General features: G+C 29.3%; 1 protein-coding gene across 1 annotated transcript; it reads left to right on the forward strand.

Annotated features, from left to right (window-relative positions):
• The first annotated feature begins 7,472 nt into the window (after positions 1-7,472).
• Positions 7,473-19,303, forward strand: LOC142234993 (peptidoglycan-recognition protein LD-like). The gene is made up of 5 exons (XM_075306208.1): positions 7,473-7,980; positions 13,508-13,870; positions 18,482-18,663; positions 18,728-18,875; positions 18,956-19,303. The coding sequence occupies exons 1-5, from the start codon at positions 7,974-7,976 to the stop codon at positions 19,111-19,113; spliced, it is 858 nt and encodes a 285-aa protein (XP_075162323.1). The 5' UTR covers positions 7,473-7,973; the 3' UTR covers positions 19,114-19,303.
• The last annotated feature ends 411 nt before the right edge of the window (positions 19,304-19,714 follow it).

The following is a 19,714-nucleotide window of genomic DNA, read 5'->3' on the forward strand; positions in this document are numbered from 1 at the left end:
CGGCCCATAATTATATATAGCCCCCATATAAACCGATCCCCCGATTTGGCTTGCGGAGCCTCTAAGAGAAGCAAATTTCATCCGATCCGGCTGAAACTTGGTACATGGTGTTAGTATATGGTCTCTAACAACAATGCAAAAATTGGTCCATATCGGTCCATAATTATATATAGCCCCCATATAAACCGATCACCAGATTTGAACTCCGGAGCCTCTTGGAAGACCAAAATTCATCTGATTCAGTTGAAATTTGGTACGTGATGTTAATATATGGCCTCAAACACCCATGCAAAAATTGGTCGATATCGGTTCATAATTATATATAGGCCCAATATAAACCGATCCCCAGATTTGACCTCCGGAGCACCTTGGAAGAGCAAAATTCTTCACATTCGGTTGAAATTTGGTACGTGATGTTAGTATAGGGTATCCAACAACCATGCAGGTATTGGTTCCTATCAGTCCATAATTATATATAGCTCCCATATAAACCGATCCCCAGATTTGACCTCCGGTGCCTTTTCGAGAAGCAAAATTCATCCGATCTGGTTGAAATTTGGTATGTGGTGGTAGTATATGATATTTAACAACCATGTGAGTTGAAATTTGTGGATGACAATCTTTCGTAGAAGTTTCTACGCAATCCATGGTGGAGGGTACATAAGATTCGGCCTGGCCGAACTTACGGCCGTATATACTTGTTAACATTAAAATTTTGAATTGAAATTGTATTAAATTGATGTAAAAGTTGAGTTAAACGCGTAGAACGTGCCGTGTTTATGGTAGTAGCTGAGGAGAGGCGTATCAACGTAGCAAGGTCTAAAGGATAGAAAGGAGAAAGCACGCGATGCCACTAAAATAATTCTTAAAATATGTACAGATCTGTAGTTGGATGCCTACCATCATCAATTTTAATTTAAGGGTTTTAAGGAAATTACAGAGAAATGATGAATTTTGGTTACAACTCCCCTGATTTTTTTTTGGGGGGAATGATACCCAAAAAATGTCATCGTTTTTCCCTTTTTATTGTCATTTGTAATACCAATTTTCTCCCCAAGGGAAAAATTTCCCATTTTCGAAGTTGGTTTAGAATAAAGGTGGGTATTAAGTTCGAGTTTAGCCGCTAAAAACGTCATTTTTTCACGATTACTTTGCTTTAATAATCTATTTTAAGGAATACAACCTTTGTGAAAATTTGCTTTGGGCTTTTCCCCATCAAGTTATAATAAAATTTGCAACAAATAAGTATAATTTCATGCATTTTTCTTACTGATTTAGTTTTCACTTTAGCGGCTAAACTCGAACTTAATACTCACCTTTAGGGAAAAGGGAATAAAGAAAAATTCCCCAGGGAGATTTTGTTTAGAATAAAGGAACAGGGAATAGGGAAAAAATTCCCAGTGAGTTGTTATTGAGAATTGGGCTAATTATAAAATTTTGTTAAAATTTCCTATATAAGAGAAATTTTCGACAAATAAAATTTCGACATAAAAAAACTAATAAAAAAAAACAATTGTTTTCATCCCACTGTGTGCCCTACATCGATACTCGCCTCGGACGGCAGAGACGATTTGTTTTGAACTGTTGCAAAAAGACCTAAAATGTACAACACTGGTATACACCATTGATGATCATTACCTCTGTTTACCAAACAGATATTCAAGAATGATAACTCCAACGAAGTACCTAGAAACGTCGCCCTCGTCCGCCATTCAAACTAATAACAACATACACTTCAACAAGAATTATTTATGATAGTTTTTGTTTTGGTGTCGTTGTTGTCGTTTTTGTTGAATAAAACAACAAACCAGGCCGGTGTGGGTGGTACAGTAGAGAAAATCAATTACTCTCCCACAAATCTCTCAAAAAATCGAAATATTCACTCAATGAGATCTTAATGAAAATGTAGCGAAATTGCAATATTCTTAGTTATTTTAACGAGTTTGTTACCATAGCTATTCTGCAAGAAGTTTGCTTATTTAGGCCTAATGCTATTCAATCAAATAAATAATGATGATCAATAATAAAAAAAAATAAATAAATAAACCCAAATACAACAAAGGTTCTTATAAAAATGCTTTTGATTACATGCATACGAGGTATGCTGCAAAAATTGTCACTGAGTATGATTCTCTCAGTGACAAAGCATGTAGTTACCACATAAATGAAGAAGAAAATTTTAACTAAATTTCTTGTAGAAGAAAATTTTGAAAAAAAATTCTTTAGAAGAAATTTGAGAAAAAATCCTATAGATGAAAATTTTGACAAAATTTCTTATAGAAGAAAATTTTAACAAAAATTATAAAGAAGAAAATTTTGACAAAATTTCCTATATAGAAGAAAATTTTATCAAAATTTCCTTTATAGGAGAAAATTTTAACAAAATTTTCTATATAGGAGAAAATTTTAACAAAATTTTCTATAGAAGAAAATTTTGATCAAACTTGCAATAGAAGATATTAACTTAACTTATTTTAACAAAATTTCCTATAGAACAACATATTGACAAAATGTCCTCTAGAAGAACATATTGCTAAATTTTCCTATAGAAGAAAATTTTACTGCACGCAAAGAAAAAAACGTTTGGAAAACGTGTACCGAAAACGTTTTTCTTTTGTTAGAGTTTTTAGAATTGTTTCGAAAAGTATATATTTTTATCACCAAAAAAATTTGTTTGGTAGAAAATTTTTATTTTTTCAATAAAAAAGTTATTTTTGAACCAAAAACACAGTCCATTTCGTTTATCTCAAACACTGTTCTTTTCTGACTTTAGGTCTTTAATAAGACACATTTTAAAGTTCATAGTAAAAATTTAATATAGTAGAATGTAATGTTGAAAATTTTTTCGGAATCTTCCGACCATATCGGGAATATATGTAAAAAAAAAACTTTGGTCGAAGCAGAGATCGAACCCACGACCCTTGGCATGCAAGTCGGCCGTAGCAACCACTGCTCCACGGTGCCCAACTAAATGTATTTTTCTGTTAAATAAACTTTGTTTAATCGGCTCGTGGGCGCCGCAAGCTATGCTATATAAATATAACTTATATGGGTAATTATCTATTGATGACAATAACGGCTACATAGCTCAGTGGATAGTGTGTTGGCTTACAAATTGCATGGTCCGCGGTTCGATTCTCCGTCCAGGCGAAAGGTAAATAAAAAATTTTTAATTTATAAAATCGTATAATTTCTTCTACATTGTTTGTATTACAGAAAAAGGTGGTAAGAAATAAAAAACTTCGTGGAAGTGAGAAAGATGTGAGGGAAAATGCAATTAGCCAGAAAAAAAATTTTTGAGTTAGTCTTTATGAAATTGTTATAACATCCTGGAAAAGAATGAACGTTTATCACAAAAAGTATATACTTTTCTTCCAAATACACTTCGTTTCAACGAAAAGCAAATGAGAAACGAACTTTGTTTGTCTAAAATTTCGTTTGGGAGGAAAGAATTATTTTTTTGCGTGTATATAGAAGAACATTTTTGCAAAAGTTCCTATATAGAAAAAAATTTAGACAAAATTTCCTATAAAAGAAAATTTTACGAAATTTCCATTAGAAGAAAATTTTGACCAAATTTGCAATAGAAAATAATAACTTTCCTATAGAAGAAAATTTTAACAAAATTTCCTATAGAACAACATATTGACAAAATGTCCTATAGAAGAACATATTGATAAAATTTCCTATAGAAGAACATTTTTGCAAAAGTTCCTATATAGAAAAAAAATTTAGACAAAATTTCCTATAAAAGAAAATTTTACGAAATTTCCCATAGGAGAAAATTTTGACCAAACTTGTAATAGAAGATATTAACTTACTTATAGAAGAAAATTTTAACAAAATGTCCTTTAGAAGAAAATTTTGACCAAATTTGCAACAGAAAATAATAACTTTCCTATAGAAGAAAATTTTAACAAAATTTCCTATAGAACAACATATTGACTAAATGTCCTATAGAAGAACATATTGATAAAATTTCCTATAGAAGAAAATTTTAGTATATAGAAGAACAATTTTGCAAAAGTTCCTATATAGAAACAAATTTAGACAAAATTTCCTATAAAAGAAAATCTTGACAAAATTTCCTATAGAAGAAAATTTTGACCAAACTTGCAATAGGAGATATTAACTTACCTATAGAAGAAAATTTTAACAAAATTTCGTTTAGAAGAAAATTTTAACAAAAAATCCTATAGAACAATATATTGACAAAATGTCGTATAGAAGAACATATTGATAAAATTTCATATAGAAGAAAATTTTACTATATAGAAGAACATTTTTGCAAAAGTTCCTATATAGAAAAAAATTTAGACAAAATTTCCTATTAAAGAAAATTCTACGAAATTTCCATTAGAAGAAAATTTTGACCAAACTTGGAATAGAACATATTAACTTACCTATAGAAGAAAATTTTAACAAAATTTCCTATAGCAAAAAATTTTGAAAAAAATTCTTATAAAAGAAAATGTTGATCAAATTTTCTATAACAGAAAAAATTGACAAAACTTCCTACAAAAGAAATGTTTGACAAAAATTTCCTTAAAAAATGATTTCCTATGTAAGAAATTTTTGACAAAATTCCCTATAGAAGAAAGTTTTGCAAAATTTCATATAAAAGAAAATTTTGACAAAATTTTTTCTTACAGAACATTTTTTCAAAAATGAAGAAAATGTGGACGAAATTTTATATAGAAGAAAATGTTGACAAAATTTCTTATAGAAGAAAATTTTGACAAAATTTCCTATAGAAGAAAATTTTGACAAAATTTCCTATAGAAGAAAATTTTGACAAAATTTCCTATAGAAGAAAATTTTGAAAAAAATTTCCTATAGAAGAAAATTTTGAAAAAAATTCCTGTAGAAGAAATTTTTGACAAAATTTCCTATAGAAATAAAGTTTGAACGAATTTCCTATAGGAGAAAATTTCCTATAGAAGAAAATTTTGACCAAATTTCGTATAGAAGAAAATGTGGACAAAATTTCTTAGAAGATAATTTCGACAAAATTTTCTATAGAAGACAATTGTGAAAAAATTTCCTATCGAAGGAAATATTAAACAATTCAAAAAAAATTCTTATAGGAGAATATTTCCTTTAGAAGATAATTGTAACAAAATTTCTTATAGAAGAAAATTTTCACAAAATTTTCTACAGAAGAAAAATTAAAAAAAAAAAAACAATTTATAAAAAAAAAAATTTACTAAATTCCCTATATAAAAGACATTTTGACAACTTTTTCTGTATAGAAGAAAATGTTGACAAAATTTCCTATAAAAAATTTTTGACACAAAATCCTGTAGAAAAAATTTTTTTGACAAAACTTCCTATAGAAGAAAATGTTGACCAAGTTTAATATAGAAGAAAATTTGGACGAAATTTCCTATAGAAGAAAATTTGGTCAAAATTTCGAACAGAAGAAAATTTGTACAAAATTTCGAACAGAAGAAAATTTGTACAAAATTTCCAATAGATGACGATTTTAACAAAATTTCCCTTAGCAGAAAATTTGAAAAAAAAAAAATCCAAAAAGAAGACGCTTTTAACAAAATTTCCCGTAGAAGAAAATTTTGACTAAATTTCCTATAGAAGAAAATTTTTATAAAAATTCATGTAGAAGAAAATTTTGATGAAATTTCCTATAGTAGAAAATTTTGACAAAATTTCCTGTAAAAGAAAATTTGGACAAAATTTTCTATAGAGAAAAAATTTTGAAAACAAAAATCCAATAGAAAAAAATTTGGACAAAATTTCCTATAGAAAAAAGTATTGAAAACAAAAATCCAATAGAAAAAAAATTAGACAAAATTTTCACAAAATTTTCTATAGAAGAAAAATTAAAAAAAAAAAACAATTTATAAAAGAAAATTTTTACTAAATTCCCTATATATAAAAGACATTTTGACAACTTTTTCTGTATAGAAGAAAATGTTGACAAAATTTCCTATAAAAAAAATTTTGACACAAAATCCTGTAGAAAAAAAATTGACAAAACTTCCTATAGAAGAAAATGTTGACCAAGTTTAATATAGATGGCAATTTGGACAAAATTTCCTATAGAAGAAAATTTCGTCAAAATTTCGAACAGAAGAAAATTTGTACAAAATTTCCAATAGATGACGATTTTAACAAAATTTCCCTTAGCAGAAAATTTGAAAAAAAATCCAAAAAGAAGACGCTTTTAACAAAATTTCCCGTAGACGAAAAATTTTGACTAAATTTCCTATAGAAGAAAATTTTTATAAAAATTCATGTAGAAGAAAATTTTGATGAAATTTCCTGTAAAAGAAAATTTGGACAAAATTTTCTATAGAGAAAAAATTTTGAAAACAAAAATCCAATAGAAAAAATTTGGACAAAATTTTCCTTAAGAAGAAAATGTGGACAAAAATTTCTATAGAGAGAAAAAAATATTCCAAAAAGAAGACGCTTTTAACAAAATTTCCCGTAGAAGAAAATTTTGACTAAATTTCCTATAGAAGAAAATTTTTATAAAAATTCATGTAGAAGAAAATTTTGATGAAATTTCCTATAGTAGAAAATTTTGACAAAATTTTCTATATAGAAAAAATTTTGAAAACAAAAATCCAATAGAAAAAAAATTTGGACAAAATTTTCCTTAAGAATAAAATGTGGACAAAATTTCTTATAGAGAAAAAATTTTGAAAACAAAAATCCAATAGAAAAAAAAATTGACAAAATTTCCCTTAAGAAGAAAATGTGGACAAAATTTCCTATAGAAGAAATTTTTGACAAAATTTCCTTAAGAAGAAAATGTGGACAAAAATTTCTATAGAGAGAAAAAAATATTCCAAAAAGAAGACGCTTTTAACAAAATTTCCCGTAGAAGAAAATTTTGACTAAATTTCCTATAGAAGAAAATTTTTATAAAAATTCATGTAGAAGAAAATTTTGATGAAATTTCCTATAGTAGAAAATTTTGACAAAATTTTCTATATAGAAAAAATTTTGAAAACAAAAATCCAATAGAAAAAAAATTTGGACAAAATTTTCCTTAAGAATAAAATGTGGACAAAATTTCCTATAGAGAAAAAATTTTGAAAACAAAAATCCAATAGAAAAAAAAATTGACAAAATTTCCCTTAAGAAGAAAATGTGGACAAAATTTCCTATAGAAGAAATTTTTGACAAAATTTCCTTGAAAAAAATGATTTTCCACAGAAGAAATTTTTGACAAAATTTTCTATAGAAGAAAAATTTGAAAAAAAAAATGTTTTTTTATAGAAGAAAATTTTGACAACATTTCCTATAGACCCTCGTATCAAAGGCCTATTTATAAGGAAGTATTGTTTACATCAAGCGTACTTATTTATTATTGCTTCAAATTTAAAATCAAATTCCAACAATAAATTCCTTTAAATTGGAGAGAGAGAGAGTGTGCTCAGAAAAAAGAGTGACGATTATTACGACAGACAAGTGGTGAAGGCATGCGGTGCCGAAAAAACTACGTCCGATTGCATTGTTGTGAAAAGACAACAAAATTTTATCTCCTCAGTATTCGATCGCCATAGTTAAATTCTTGACAAAAAAAAAGAAAAAATTATAAATTCGATTTCAAACATAAATAGGCCCATTAGTCCAGCGTAGAGTGTACATGAGTGCACATTAATATTCACGATCGTTTGGAGAAATTTTCAAAAAATTTCTCTTCATTTTGAACATACATAAAATTTTGTAGAAAATGCTAAATTCCTATTGCTTACGCTTGCCTGTAAGCACATTTGTGGTTGAAAATAACCAACCAGTCCTTGTGACAGGACAACTCTGAACTGAAGTGAATGTGTGTTAAATGTAAAAAATCATAAAACCTACGCTCCACTAAAAAGCTCACAGTGAAGAGCCAAGTCCAAGGAAAAGTTTTCGATAAAAAAAGTGAATATATAGTCGAAGAGTGAAGAGCGTATTTTGAAATCAGTTATCTTGTGGGAGGAATACAATTTTGTAAAAATATGAACGGTAAGTAAGATACTTGTAATCCATCCTACCATACCATTCACCTCCATAGGTTTGTAAATAAGAAGAAGTCGCCAAATCAGGAGAAGATGGTGACCCAGCCAGAAAAATAATCTTCTCCAATTGAAATGATCGGGGGAGATGGATGGCAAAACATGACTTCAGTACTTTATTTTTTGACTTTTGGACAGACATCATCTTCATCCAACTTCTTTCATTTACATAATTGACCTACCTTGGGTCCGGTATGTAGCTTTAGTGATATTTCTGCTACCTATAAAAAATACGTAGGCATTTTTTGGTAACGAAATTTCCATTATTGGCATGCTGCAGGAATTTTCACTAGACCGTACTACCATACTTGGTCGTGCAACAAAGTCGGGAGCTTGCAAAACAGGAAAGAAAGGACACCATCCAGTGGTGTCTACTTAAAATTACCTCCACTTGCCACCACCACTTTTGTGATGGGGGGAAAACAAGTGGGTTAAAAGAAGTCATCACATTTCTGTTTGGTCAAGGGAAAACGCGTGTAAATCGGTGAAATCGTTTATTTAAAAAATCAAATTAAATTTCTTTTTCAAGTTCAATTAGTATAAAATTCAGGAAAATTATTCAGTTAGGCTTTCGCTTTTCCAAATCCGAATTGCCGGGCCTCACGCTTGACACCTGCCATCAGATTTTGTATAGCCACCTTGTCCACCTTCTTCGCCGCAGAAAGCCAGTTTGCCTTGAACTGCTGCTCGTCCTTAGCAGTTTTTTTGGTCTTCTTTAGGTTCCGCTTGACAATAGCCCAGTATTTCTCAATTGGGCGGAGCTCTGGCGTGTTGGGAGGGTTCTTGTCTTTGGGAACCACCTGCACGTTGTTGGCGGCGTACCACTCCATGGCCTATTTACCGTAATGGCAAGATGCCAAATCCGGCCAAAACAGTACGGAACAACCGTGTTTCTTCAGGAAAGGCAGCAGACGCTTATTCAAACACTCTTTCACGTAAATTTCTTGGTTGACAGTCCCGGAAGCTATGAAAATGCTGCTTTTCAAGCCACAGGTACAGATGGCTTGCCAAACCAGATATTTCTTTGCGCACTTTGACAGTTTTATGTGCTTGAAAATATCTGCTACCTTTCGCCTATAAAACTCCTGTCCCGGAAGCTGCTTGTAGTCGGCTTTGACGTAGGTTTCGTCGTCCATTACCACGCAGTCAAACTTCGTCAGCATCGTCGGGGATCGCGCTTTGGCCGTCGTATTTTGTTTATCATGGCGATTTGGAGTCACTACCTTCTTGTAAGTCGATAGTCCGGCTCGTTTTTTGGTTCGACGATACACCCAGCTTATTTGCGGCATCTCGGAGAGAGAGGTTTGGGTTTCGCTTGAAACTACCGGCAACTCTCATTGTCGTCTCAGCGGCTTCCGGTTTTCGATTTCCCCCCGATCCAGACTTCCTGGCTGTCGACAAACGTTCCCCAAACACTTTAATTACATTTGTAACGGTTGATTTGGCAACTTTTAGCGATTTTGCCAGCTTTGCGTGCGAGTAGCTCGGATTTTCGCGATGCGCGAGCAAAATTTTGATACGCTGCTCTACTTGCTTGGACGGCATTTTGACAACTGAAGAGTGAATACCAAAATCAAAATAGGAGCAACATTCTACACACACACACCTTCAAAATGAGGGGTGTTCAGGTTTTTTGAATGCAAAATTGAAAGAAATACGTCAAGTTTATATTGACCAAATTTTGACCGTATCACCCTTTACCTTTTGTAAAAAACTCTCTTAGTTCAATAATGCCGGACCAATTGACTTACAGTTATTGGGGAAGGAATTTTAGTGGAACTCAAACTCCATTAGATATTTTTGCATGACTTCCATAGATATTTCTAAGACATTCTAAGAACTTCGCGCTTGCTCTTAGGTTTAATTTGATCCGATTTATTAAAAATCTTTAGGACATCTCCTCCATTTCTTTGCAATCTTTTAGAGAAGTCTTATACTACATTCACACTATTCTCAACGTCTTAACTGTAAAGGTAAATTCTTTTTTTAACAAGAAATTTTGTCAAAATTTTCTTCAATAGGAAATTTTGTCAAAACTTTGTTCAATAAGAAATTTTGTCAAAATTTGCTTCTATAGGAAATTTTGTAAAAATTTTCTTCTATACGCAATTTTATCCAAATTTTCTTCTATAGAAAATTTTATCCAAATTTGCTTGTATTGGAAATTTTGTAAAAATTTTCTTCTATAGGAAATTTTCCCCAAATTTTCTTCTAAAGGAAATTTTGTCAAACTGTGCTTCTATAGCAAATTTTTTCAAAATTTTCTTCTAAAGGAAATTTTGTCAAAATTTTCTTCTAGAAGAATTTTTGTCAAAATTTTTTTCTATAGGACATTTTGTCAAAAATTGCGTCTATAGGAAATTTTGTCAAAAATTTCTCCAAATTTTTCTTTCTTGTAAAATTTTCTTCTATAGGAAATTTTGTCAAAATTGTCTTCTATAGGAAATTTTGTCAAAATTTTCTTCTATAGGAAATTTTGTTAAAATTGTCTTATATAGGAAATTTTGTCAAAATTTTCTTATAAATGAAGTTTTGTCAAAATTTTCTTTTATTGGAAATTTTGTCAAAATTTTCTCCAAATTTTTCTTTCTTGTAAAATTTTCTTCTATAGGAAATTTTGTCAAAATTTTCTTCTAAAGGAAATTTTCTCAAATTTCTCTTCTATAGGAAATTTGGTCCAAATTTTCTTCTAAAGGAAATTTTGTCAAAATGTGCTATGGGAAATTTTGTCAAAATTTTCTTCTATAGAAAATGTTATCCAAATTTACTTCTAAAAGAAATTTTGTCAAAATTTTCTTCTAGAAGAGATTTTGTCAAAATTTTCTTCTATGAGAATATTTGTCAAAATTTGTTTCTATAAGAAATTTTGTCCAAATTTTCTTCTATAGAAATTTTGTCAAAATTTTCTTCTATAGGAAATTTTGTCAAAATTTTCTTTTATAGGAAATTTTGTCAAAATGCACTTCTATAGGAAATTTTGTCCAAATGCACTTCTATAGGAAATTTTGTCCAAATTTTCTTCTAAAGGAAATTTTGTCAAAAATTTCTTCAATTAGAAATTTTCTAAATTTTGTTCTATAAGAAATTTTGTCAAAAATTTCCAAATTTAGAATTTTTCTTTCTTGTAAAATTTTCTTCTAAAGGAAATTTTGTCAAATTTTTCTTCTATAGAAAATTTTGTCAAAATTTTCTTCTATAGGAAATTTTGTCCGAATTTTCTTCTATTAGAAATTTTGTCAAAATTTGATTCTATAGGAAATTTTGTCAAAATTGTCTTCTATAGGGAATTTTGTCCAAATTTTCTTCTAAAGGAAATTTTGTCAAAATTTTCGCCAAATTTTGCTTTCTTGTAAAATTTTCTTCTATAGGAAATTTTGTCAAAGTTTTCTTCTATTGGAAATTTTGTCCAAATTTTCTTCTATAGAAAATTTGGACAAAATTTTTCTAAAGAAAATTTTGTCAAAATTCTCTTCTACAAGAAATTTTATCAAAATTTTCTTCTGTAAGAAATTTTGTCAAAAGTTTCTTCTAGAAGAAATTTTGTCAAAATTTTCTTCTGTAAGAAATTTTGTCAAAATTTTCTTCTATAGGAAATTTTGTCAACATTTTCTTCAATAGGAAATTTTGTCAACATTTTCTTTTATAGGAAATTTTGTCAAAATTTTCTTCAATTGGAAATTTGCTAAATTTTTGTCTATAGGAAATTTTGTTAAAAATTTCTTCTTAAGGTAATTTTGACAAAATTCCCTTCAGAATTTTTCTTTCTTGTAAAATTTTTTTCTTCTTGTCAAAATTTTCTCCAAATTGTTCTTTCTTGTAAAATTTTCTTCTAAAGGAAATTTTGTCAAAATTTTCTTCTATAGGAAATTTTGTCAAAATTTTCTTCTAAAGGAAATTTTGTCAAAATGTGCTTCTATTGGAAATTCTGTCAAAATGTTCTCCAAATTTTTTTTTCTTGTAAAATTTTCTTCTATAGGAAATTTTGTAAAATTTTTCTTCTATAGGAAATTTTGTCCAAATTTTCTTCTAAAGGAAATTTTGTAAAAATTTTCTTCTATACGAAATTTTGTCAAAATTTTCTATTATAGGAAATTTTGTCAAAATTTTCTTTTATAGGAAATTTTGTCAAAATTTTCTTGTATAGGAAATTTTGTCAAAATTTTCTTGTATAGGAAATTTTGTCAAAATTGTCTTGTATAGGAAATTTTGTCAAAAATGCCTTCAATTGGAAATTTGCTACAATTTTTTCTATAGGAAATTTTGTCAAAATTTCCTTTAGAATTTTTCTTTCTTGTAAAATTTTCTTCTTCTTGTCAAAATTTTCTTCAAATTTTTATTTCTTGTAAAATTTTCTTCTGTTGGAAATTTTGTCAAAGTTTTCTCCAAGTTTTTCTTTCTTGTAAAATTTTCTTCTATAGGAAATTTTTTCAATTTTTTTTTCTATAGGAAAGTTTGTCCAAATTTTCTCCTAAAGGAAATTTTGTCAAAATGTGCTTCTATAGGAAATTTTGTCAAAATTTTCTTCTATAGAAATTTTTGTCCAAATTTTCTTTTAAAGGATTTTTGTCAAAAATGCCTTCAATTGGAAATTTGCTACAATTTTTTCTATAGGAAATTTTGTCAAAATTTCCTTTAGAATTTTTCTTTCTTGTGAAATTTTCTTCTTCTTGTCAAAATTTTCTTCAAATTTTTCTTTCTTGTAAAATTTTCTTCTGTTGGAAATTTTGTCAAAGTTTTCTCCAAGTTTTTCTTTCTTGTAAAATTTTCTTCTATAGGAAATTTTTTCAAATTTTTTTTCTATAGGAAAGTTTGTCCAAATTTTCTCCTAAAGGAAATTTTGTCAAAATGTGCTTCTATAGGAAATTTTGTCCAAATTTTCTTCCAAAGGAAATTTTGTCAAAATTTTCTTCCAGAAGAAATTTTGTCAAAATGGAAAGTTTTATCAAAATTTCTTCTACAGGAAATTTTGTAAAAATTTTCTTCTGTAGATAATTCTTTTATAGGAAATTTTGTCAAAAATTTCATCCATAAGAAAATTTGTCAAAATTGTATGTTTTAAATAAAATCAAACCATTCACGTTTTTCTCTGAGTATCATTTACTAGTGGATGCTGATAACTTGAGAGATAAATTGCTAAACTTTTCATCTACCCATAGGTATCTGAATATAGAAAGATAAGGAACTGGGTAAGGTAATCAACATTCCATTTATCTCTGAAATGTCAGTGTGTCTAGTCCCAATTGCCATTTTTTATTTTATTCGATAACATTATTTTGTCTCTGGTCATAATAAAATGCCATTTTTGATCAGTAATTCCGGTGTAGAACTCTTCATTTGGAAGGTGCAAACACAGAAGACGACATCACCCTTACTCATCACTCTATACAACTGGATACAAGATATTTTCAAACAATTCGTGAATTTGTTATTTGCTTTGAAACTACTGACTTATATTTTTCAACGTTCTATCTTCAAAGGTTCAAAATATGACACCAGCAACACCAGTAGAAAATCCTATGGATCGTTGGATGAAACCATCATTTTGATCGAATCTAATGAGAGTACACCTCTGTTGGTAGATCGTCGATGGTCTATGGGCCAATATAAGAATGCTAACAATAACAACAACAAGAACATCATTAATAGCAGTTTCAAGGATAAAGACGTTCTGTTACTCTCCGACAATTCCCTATGGTCCTTTGAGAGTAAACTCTCCAACAGCAGCAGCATTGGCAGTACAAAATCCTTTCGCAGCCATTTTTGGGAATTGAAAGTTTTGGCATTTGCATTGCTGTTTCTAGCCGGTATAGCTATAGCTGCATATTTACTGATAGTAGAAAGTAAGTTTTAGTAGAAATTGAAGACTTTCGATTTACAAACAATGATATGTGCAAGTTGTAAAATTTTTATTAGAAAAAATATCTGGCATCTAGCTGTGTTCGTATGTGTATGTCGATCGCATGTTACTTTTTGTGTTTTAAATTAAATTATCTTCTTTACAATGGTAAGTTGCATAGATTTTGAAAGAACGGCATTATCGATCATTTACAGTTTCCTCCTAAACCCAGATATATACCTCTGACGGAAATCGCCGCCAAACGTAAGACATAGATTGGTATATTTACTACATTTACGCATATTTGAAGCATTATTACCGACTGTTTACATATTGGTCCTATAAGAATTACATGGTAAAACTGTGTTATTGGTATGCAAACGAAATCTTCGCTCGAATAATAATTACAAATTTTCTTTCTTTGGTTAGCGATAATTTATGTTGGTTGGTCATACGGCCGATAATACCATTCTCAAGAAATTTCTTTGGTTAGCGATAATTTATGTTGGTTGGTCATACGGCCGATAATGCCATTCTCAATAAATTTCTGACAGCAATTATAATACAAAAATATCATTTCAGAACGGTTCGTGATGTTTTGGTAGATTTTGCAAAATATTCCTTTCCATCTAAGAGGTACTACACATATTTACTTTAGTAATAAAAATTTAAATAAAAATTTTCTATAGAAATAAAATTTCGACAAAATTTTATGTAGAAATTAAATTTCGGCAAAATTTTCTGTAGAAATAAAATTTTAACAAAATTTTCTATAGAAATAAAAATTAGACACAATTTTCTATAGAAAACCAAATTTAGACAAAATTTTCTATAGAAACAAAGTTTTGACAAAATTTTCGATAGAAATGAAATGTTGATAAATTTTTCTATAGAAATAAAATTTCGACAAAATTTTCTGTAGAAATAAAATTTTAACGAAATTTCCAATAGAAATAAAAATTAGACACAATTTTCTATAGAAAAAAAAAATTAGACAAAATTATCTGTAGAAACAAAGTTTTGACAAAATTTTCGATAGAAATAAAATTTTGATAAAATTTTCTATAGAAATAAAATTTTGACAAAATTTTCTATAGAAATAAAATTTTGACAAAATTTTTTTTTTGGAAAACATTTTCTATAGAAATAAAATTTTGACAAATTGGTTTATAGAAATAAATTTTCACAAAATTTTCTATAGAAATACAATTTTGACAAAATTTTCTATACAAATAAAATTTTGACAAAAAAATTTTTTTTTTGAGAAAATTTTCTATAGAAATAAAATTTTGACAAAATTTTTTTTTGGAGAAAAATTTCTATAGAAATAAAATTTTGACAAAATTTTTTTTTTTGAGAAAATTTTCTATAGAAATAAATTTTGACAATATCTTCTATTGAAATAAAATTTTGAAAAAGAACATTTATAAAAATAAAATTTTGACAAAATTTTCTATAGAAATAAAATTTTGACAAAATTTTTTTTGGAAAACATTTTCTATAGAAATAAAATTTTGACAAAATTGTATATAGAAATAAATTTGCACAAAATTTTCTATAGAAATGCAATTTTGACAAAATTTTCTATAGAAATCAAATTTTGAAAAATTTTCTACACAAATAAAATTTTGGCAAACATTTTTTTTGGGAAATTTTTCTATAGAAATAAAATTTTGACAACATTTTTTTTTGAGAAAATTTTCTATAGAAATAAAATTTTGAAAAAAATTTTAAAGGAATAAAATTTTGACAAAACCAATAACCACAAAACAATGGTTAGCATGCCCGCCTTGCATACACAAGGTCGTGGGTTCGATTCCTGCTTCGACCGAACACCAAAAAGTTTTTCAGGAGTGGATTATCCCACCTCAGTAATGCTGGTGATATTTCTGAGGGTTTCAAAGCTTCTCTAAGTGGTTTCAATGCAATGTGGGACGCCGTTCGGACTCGGCTATAAAACTGACGTCCTTGTTCTTAACATGGAATCGGGCAGCACTCAGTAATAAGAGAAAAGTTCACCAATGTGGTATCACAATGGACTGAATAGTCTAAGTGAACCTGATACATCGGGCTGCCACCTAAACTAACTACATTTCTGATACCCATAAGTGGCAAAGACATTTTTATCAGCGAAATTTTTGAAATAACGATGTTATCGATTGTTATCAATTTGCTCCCTTCAGAAATATATTACAAACCTATGCTATTGTCATACAACAGGAATGTTGCAAGAGTTGTATATTGGACGTTATAGTTCAATATATCGAATGTGGATAACACCGTTGTCACATTGAAATTTCGCTATCAAAAGGAGCTATGCGATTCTTATTGGTAACGAAATATTTGCTACAGTTGATTACTGAGTTTTAATAAAATCTTTAAAAAGTTCGCATACAATTTATGGAAACACTGTCTTATCGCCAAGCATGCCAGATTTAAAAACGGTAAAGAGGCGGATGTTAGGAGTATGCATACATGATTTTATTAAAATCTCTGGTTGATGTTGTTATCGACCATATACATTTCATTCCACAAATAAAAGTGTTGTAGCAAAATATTCATTAAAACGATGTTATCGATTATTATCGATACATAAAACTCATGACAAAAGCAAATGGCTTTCGTTTTTTATAACCATACTGATTTCTCAGCATTAAATTCGCTCTTCGCTCTCTGCGCAAAATTATCATTCCAATATAATTTAGGAAACTTTGTTTGGTACGTCTGGTATGCATCTCAAGACCATACGGTCTTGACATGTATTTCTTATGCGCTTTACAGACTATAAGTTATTCCGGACGACAGTGCTCGTGTCGAACATATCCTATATATTGTGCACATTATAATTTAAGTCCGAAGGCATAATCGATACTGCTGCATGTTTATGGGATCGATAACACATTTACCGATTATTTAGTCATCGCCGACAAGTCGTATCGATACTGTAAGATTCTTTACAAAACATCGACATTCCGTCCGGAATAACTGAGAGTCTGTAAATGTATGGATCGATAACACATTTACCGATTATTTAGTCATCGACGACAAGTCGTATCGATCCGACACACTTTAAGATTCTTTACAATTACCGACATTCCGTCCGGAATAACTGATAGTCTGTAAAGCTCATTAGGGGAACAATAATGTAAAACATCGATAACAACGTTTTAGGTGATTTTTTACTATCAATAAAAACTCCTATGCGAATCAGCTATGTATTCATTTTCAAGAACCTCGTTTTGCCAACAACATAATCCAGTAACAACCATGCCCATTTTTAGATATCCGTTAGTTAGGGGTATCACTCTCAGGCGATATGTAATTTTGATCTATTCTACCTCTAGATAAAAATTCCAATTGCATTTTTTTCTAAAGGTAGAGGTAGTAATTCTGATCTACTCATGGTCGAAAATTTAAACAATTGACTTACCTTACTTTAGGCTAACTATATCTACTTAGTGACTTGTTTCCAATATAAGTCCGGTATGCAGTTCTCACGATAATTCCTGTTGTATGTCAATAAAGCAGTTTTGCTGTGTGTCTTAATGCCGGTAAACGCATCTAGCAGAAATCTCGTTTCCGTGCCAGCACAGTTTTGTTATAAATCGGTATGCACTTCCAACGGAAATTTCGTTTGTGTGCCAATAACACAGTTTCGCCATTAATTTGTTATGGGAGTAGGCAAAATCGATAATAACGCTTCACGGAATTTTCGGTAGCAAAAGTGCCAATGCAGCTCGAGTGAAATTTCTACCTACTTAAGGTCGGTATATACTTCCGGTATATAAGCCCGGTATGCAGTTCTCACGATAATTCCTGTTGTAGGTCAATAAAGCAGTTTTGCTGTGTTTCTTAAGGCCGGTAAACGCATCTAGCGGAAATATCGTTTCCGTGCCAGCACAGTTTTGTTATAAATCGGTATGCACTGCCAACGGAAATTTCGTTTGTGTGCCAATAACACAGTTTTGCCATGTATTTCTTATGGGAGTAGGAAAAATCGATAATAATGCTTCACGGTATTTTCGGTAGCAAAAGTGCCAATGCAACTGTAGTGAAATTTCTACTTACTTAAGGTCGGTATATACTTCCAGAGCAAATCGGTATATACTTCCAGAGCAAATCATTGCCGGCAACACAGTGATATATCCAATGGAAATTTCGTTTGTGTGCCAATAACACAGTAATATATCCAATGGAATTTCGTTTGTGTGCCAATAACACAGTGATATATCCAATGGAAATTTCGTTTGTGTGCCGATAACACAGTTTTCTCATGTATTTGTTATGGGAACAAAATTTAAAAATCGATAAAAACGTCGGATTTTTTGTTAGCAAATATAACAATGGTTTTCTAGGAAATTCAAACAGTCGGTAACACCATTCTAACGAAGGTTTTGCTAGTAAAGACGCCTATATATTTCTTATGGATATCAGGTTCGCTAGAATTGCATACTGGGCTATAGACACATGCTGCCGTCATTATTATCGGGATTAAAAACTCATCTCTGCGATTTTTTTTCAAATGTTGGAAGAACACTTTTCTTTCGTTTTTTTTTGTTTTTTTGTGTATTTATTTTTCTACTTTGACTATAACAAATGATTTCTGTTTTTATAGCTCGCTTACCATCGATAACATTTTCCTTGGACTTGGTACATCATGATGTATGGAGCATAGAGAAATTACCCATGGGTCAGCATATAGAAGGCCACAATTTTAATAGTGTGATAATCACACAAACCGGAAGCAAAAACTGTGATAACCCATTACAATGTCAATATCTTCTGCAACAACTGCAGGTATAAAGGGTTGTTTATCATAATTTAATTTTTGCATTTTAACATTATTTGAAATTTCTTCCAGTATAACTATTCGAAGAAAACACATCAAGAATTACCTTACAATTTCCTAATTGGATGTAATGGCGTGGCTTACGAAGTTAGAGGATGGAATTATGAGAGTAACATGGAGGGAGTGGATCCGAAACATTCTTTGGTCATAGGATTTATAGGTAGGTCCTACTGAGCATATTGAAAAATAACTTACAATAAAAACAATGCAATTTTTGGTTTTTATTTGTTTTTTTTTTAGGAAATTTTGATCGAAACTTTCCACCTTCTGGACTCATAAAAACATTTAAGTTTCTTATTAAAGAGTCAATTAAACGTCAAAAGCTTAAGAAATTTCATAGTATTTATAACCATAAACAATTTTGTACGTTTTGCAATGAGGAACAAATTATGAAATAAGGAGAATTGGTTGAAATGGAGCCATATTTTCGTGAGGAGACGATCCTTACCTTGTCAATATTAAAATCGATTCAGCTGAAGCTCAATAGGAAATTCTCGAATAGTTTATACATATGACATTTTAAATATATATATGTTTTGATATGTAATTTTTTGATTAATTTCAAATAAATTTTAATATGCCCTGCTATTTCTATTTTTTATTTAATTTAATTTCATCATTAATTTTGACAAATTAATTAGAAATGATGACTAAATTTTATTTCTATAGATAATTTTGTCAAAATTTTATTTCCATAGAAAATTTTGTCAAAACTTTATTTCTATAGGAGATTTTGACAAAATTTTATTTCTTTAGAAAATTTTGTCAAAATTTCATTTCTATAGAAAAATTTGTCATAATTTTATTTCTATAGAAAATTTTGTCAAAATTTTATTTCTATAGAAAATTTTGTAAAAATGTTATTTTATCGAAAAATTTGTCATAATCTTATTTCTATAGAAAATTTTGCCAAAATTTTATTTCAATAGAAAATTTTGTCAAAATTTTATTTCTATAGAAAATTTTGTCAAAATTTTATTTCTATAGAAAAATGTGTCA

Source organism: Haematobia irritans, chromosome 4 (assembly GCF_050003625.1).
Source record: "Haematobia irritans isolate KBUSLIRL chromosome 4, ASM5000362v1, whole genome shotgun sequence".
Taxonomy (NCBI): Eukaryota; Metazoa; Arthropoda; class Insecta; order Diptera; family Muscidae; genus Haematobia; species Haematobia irritans.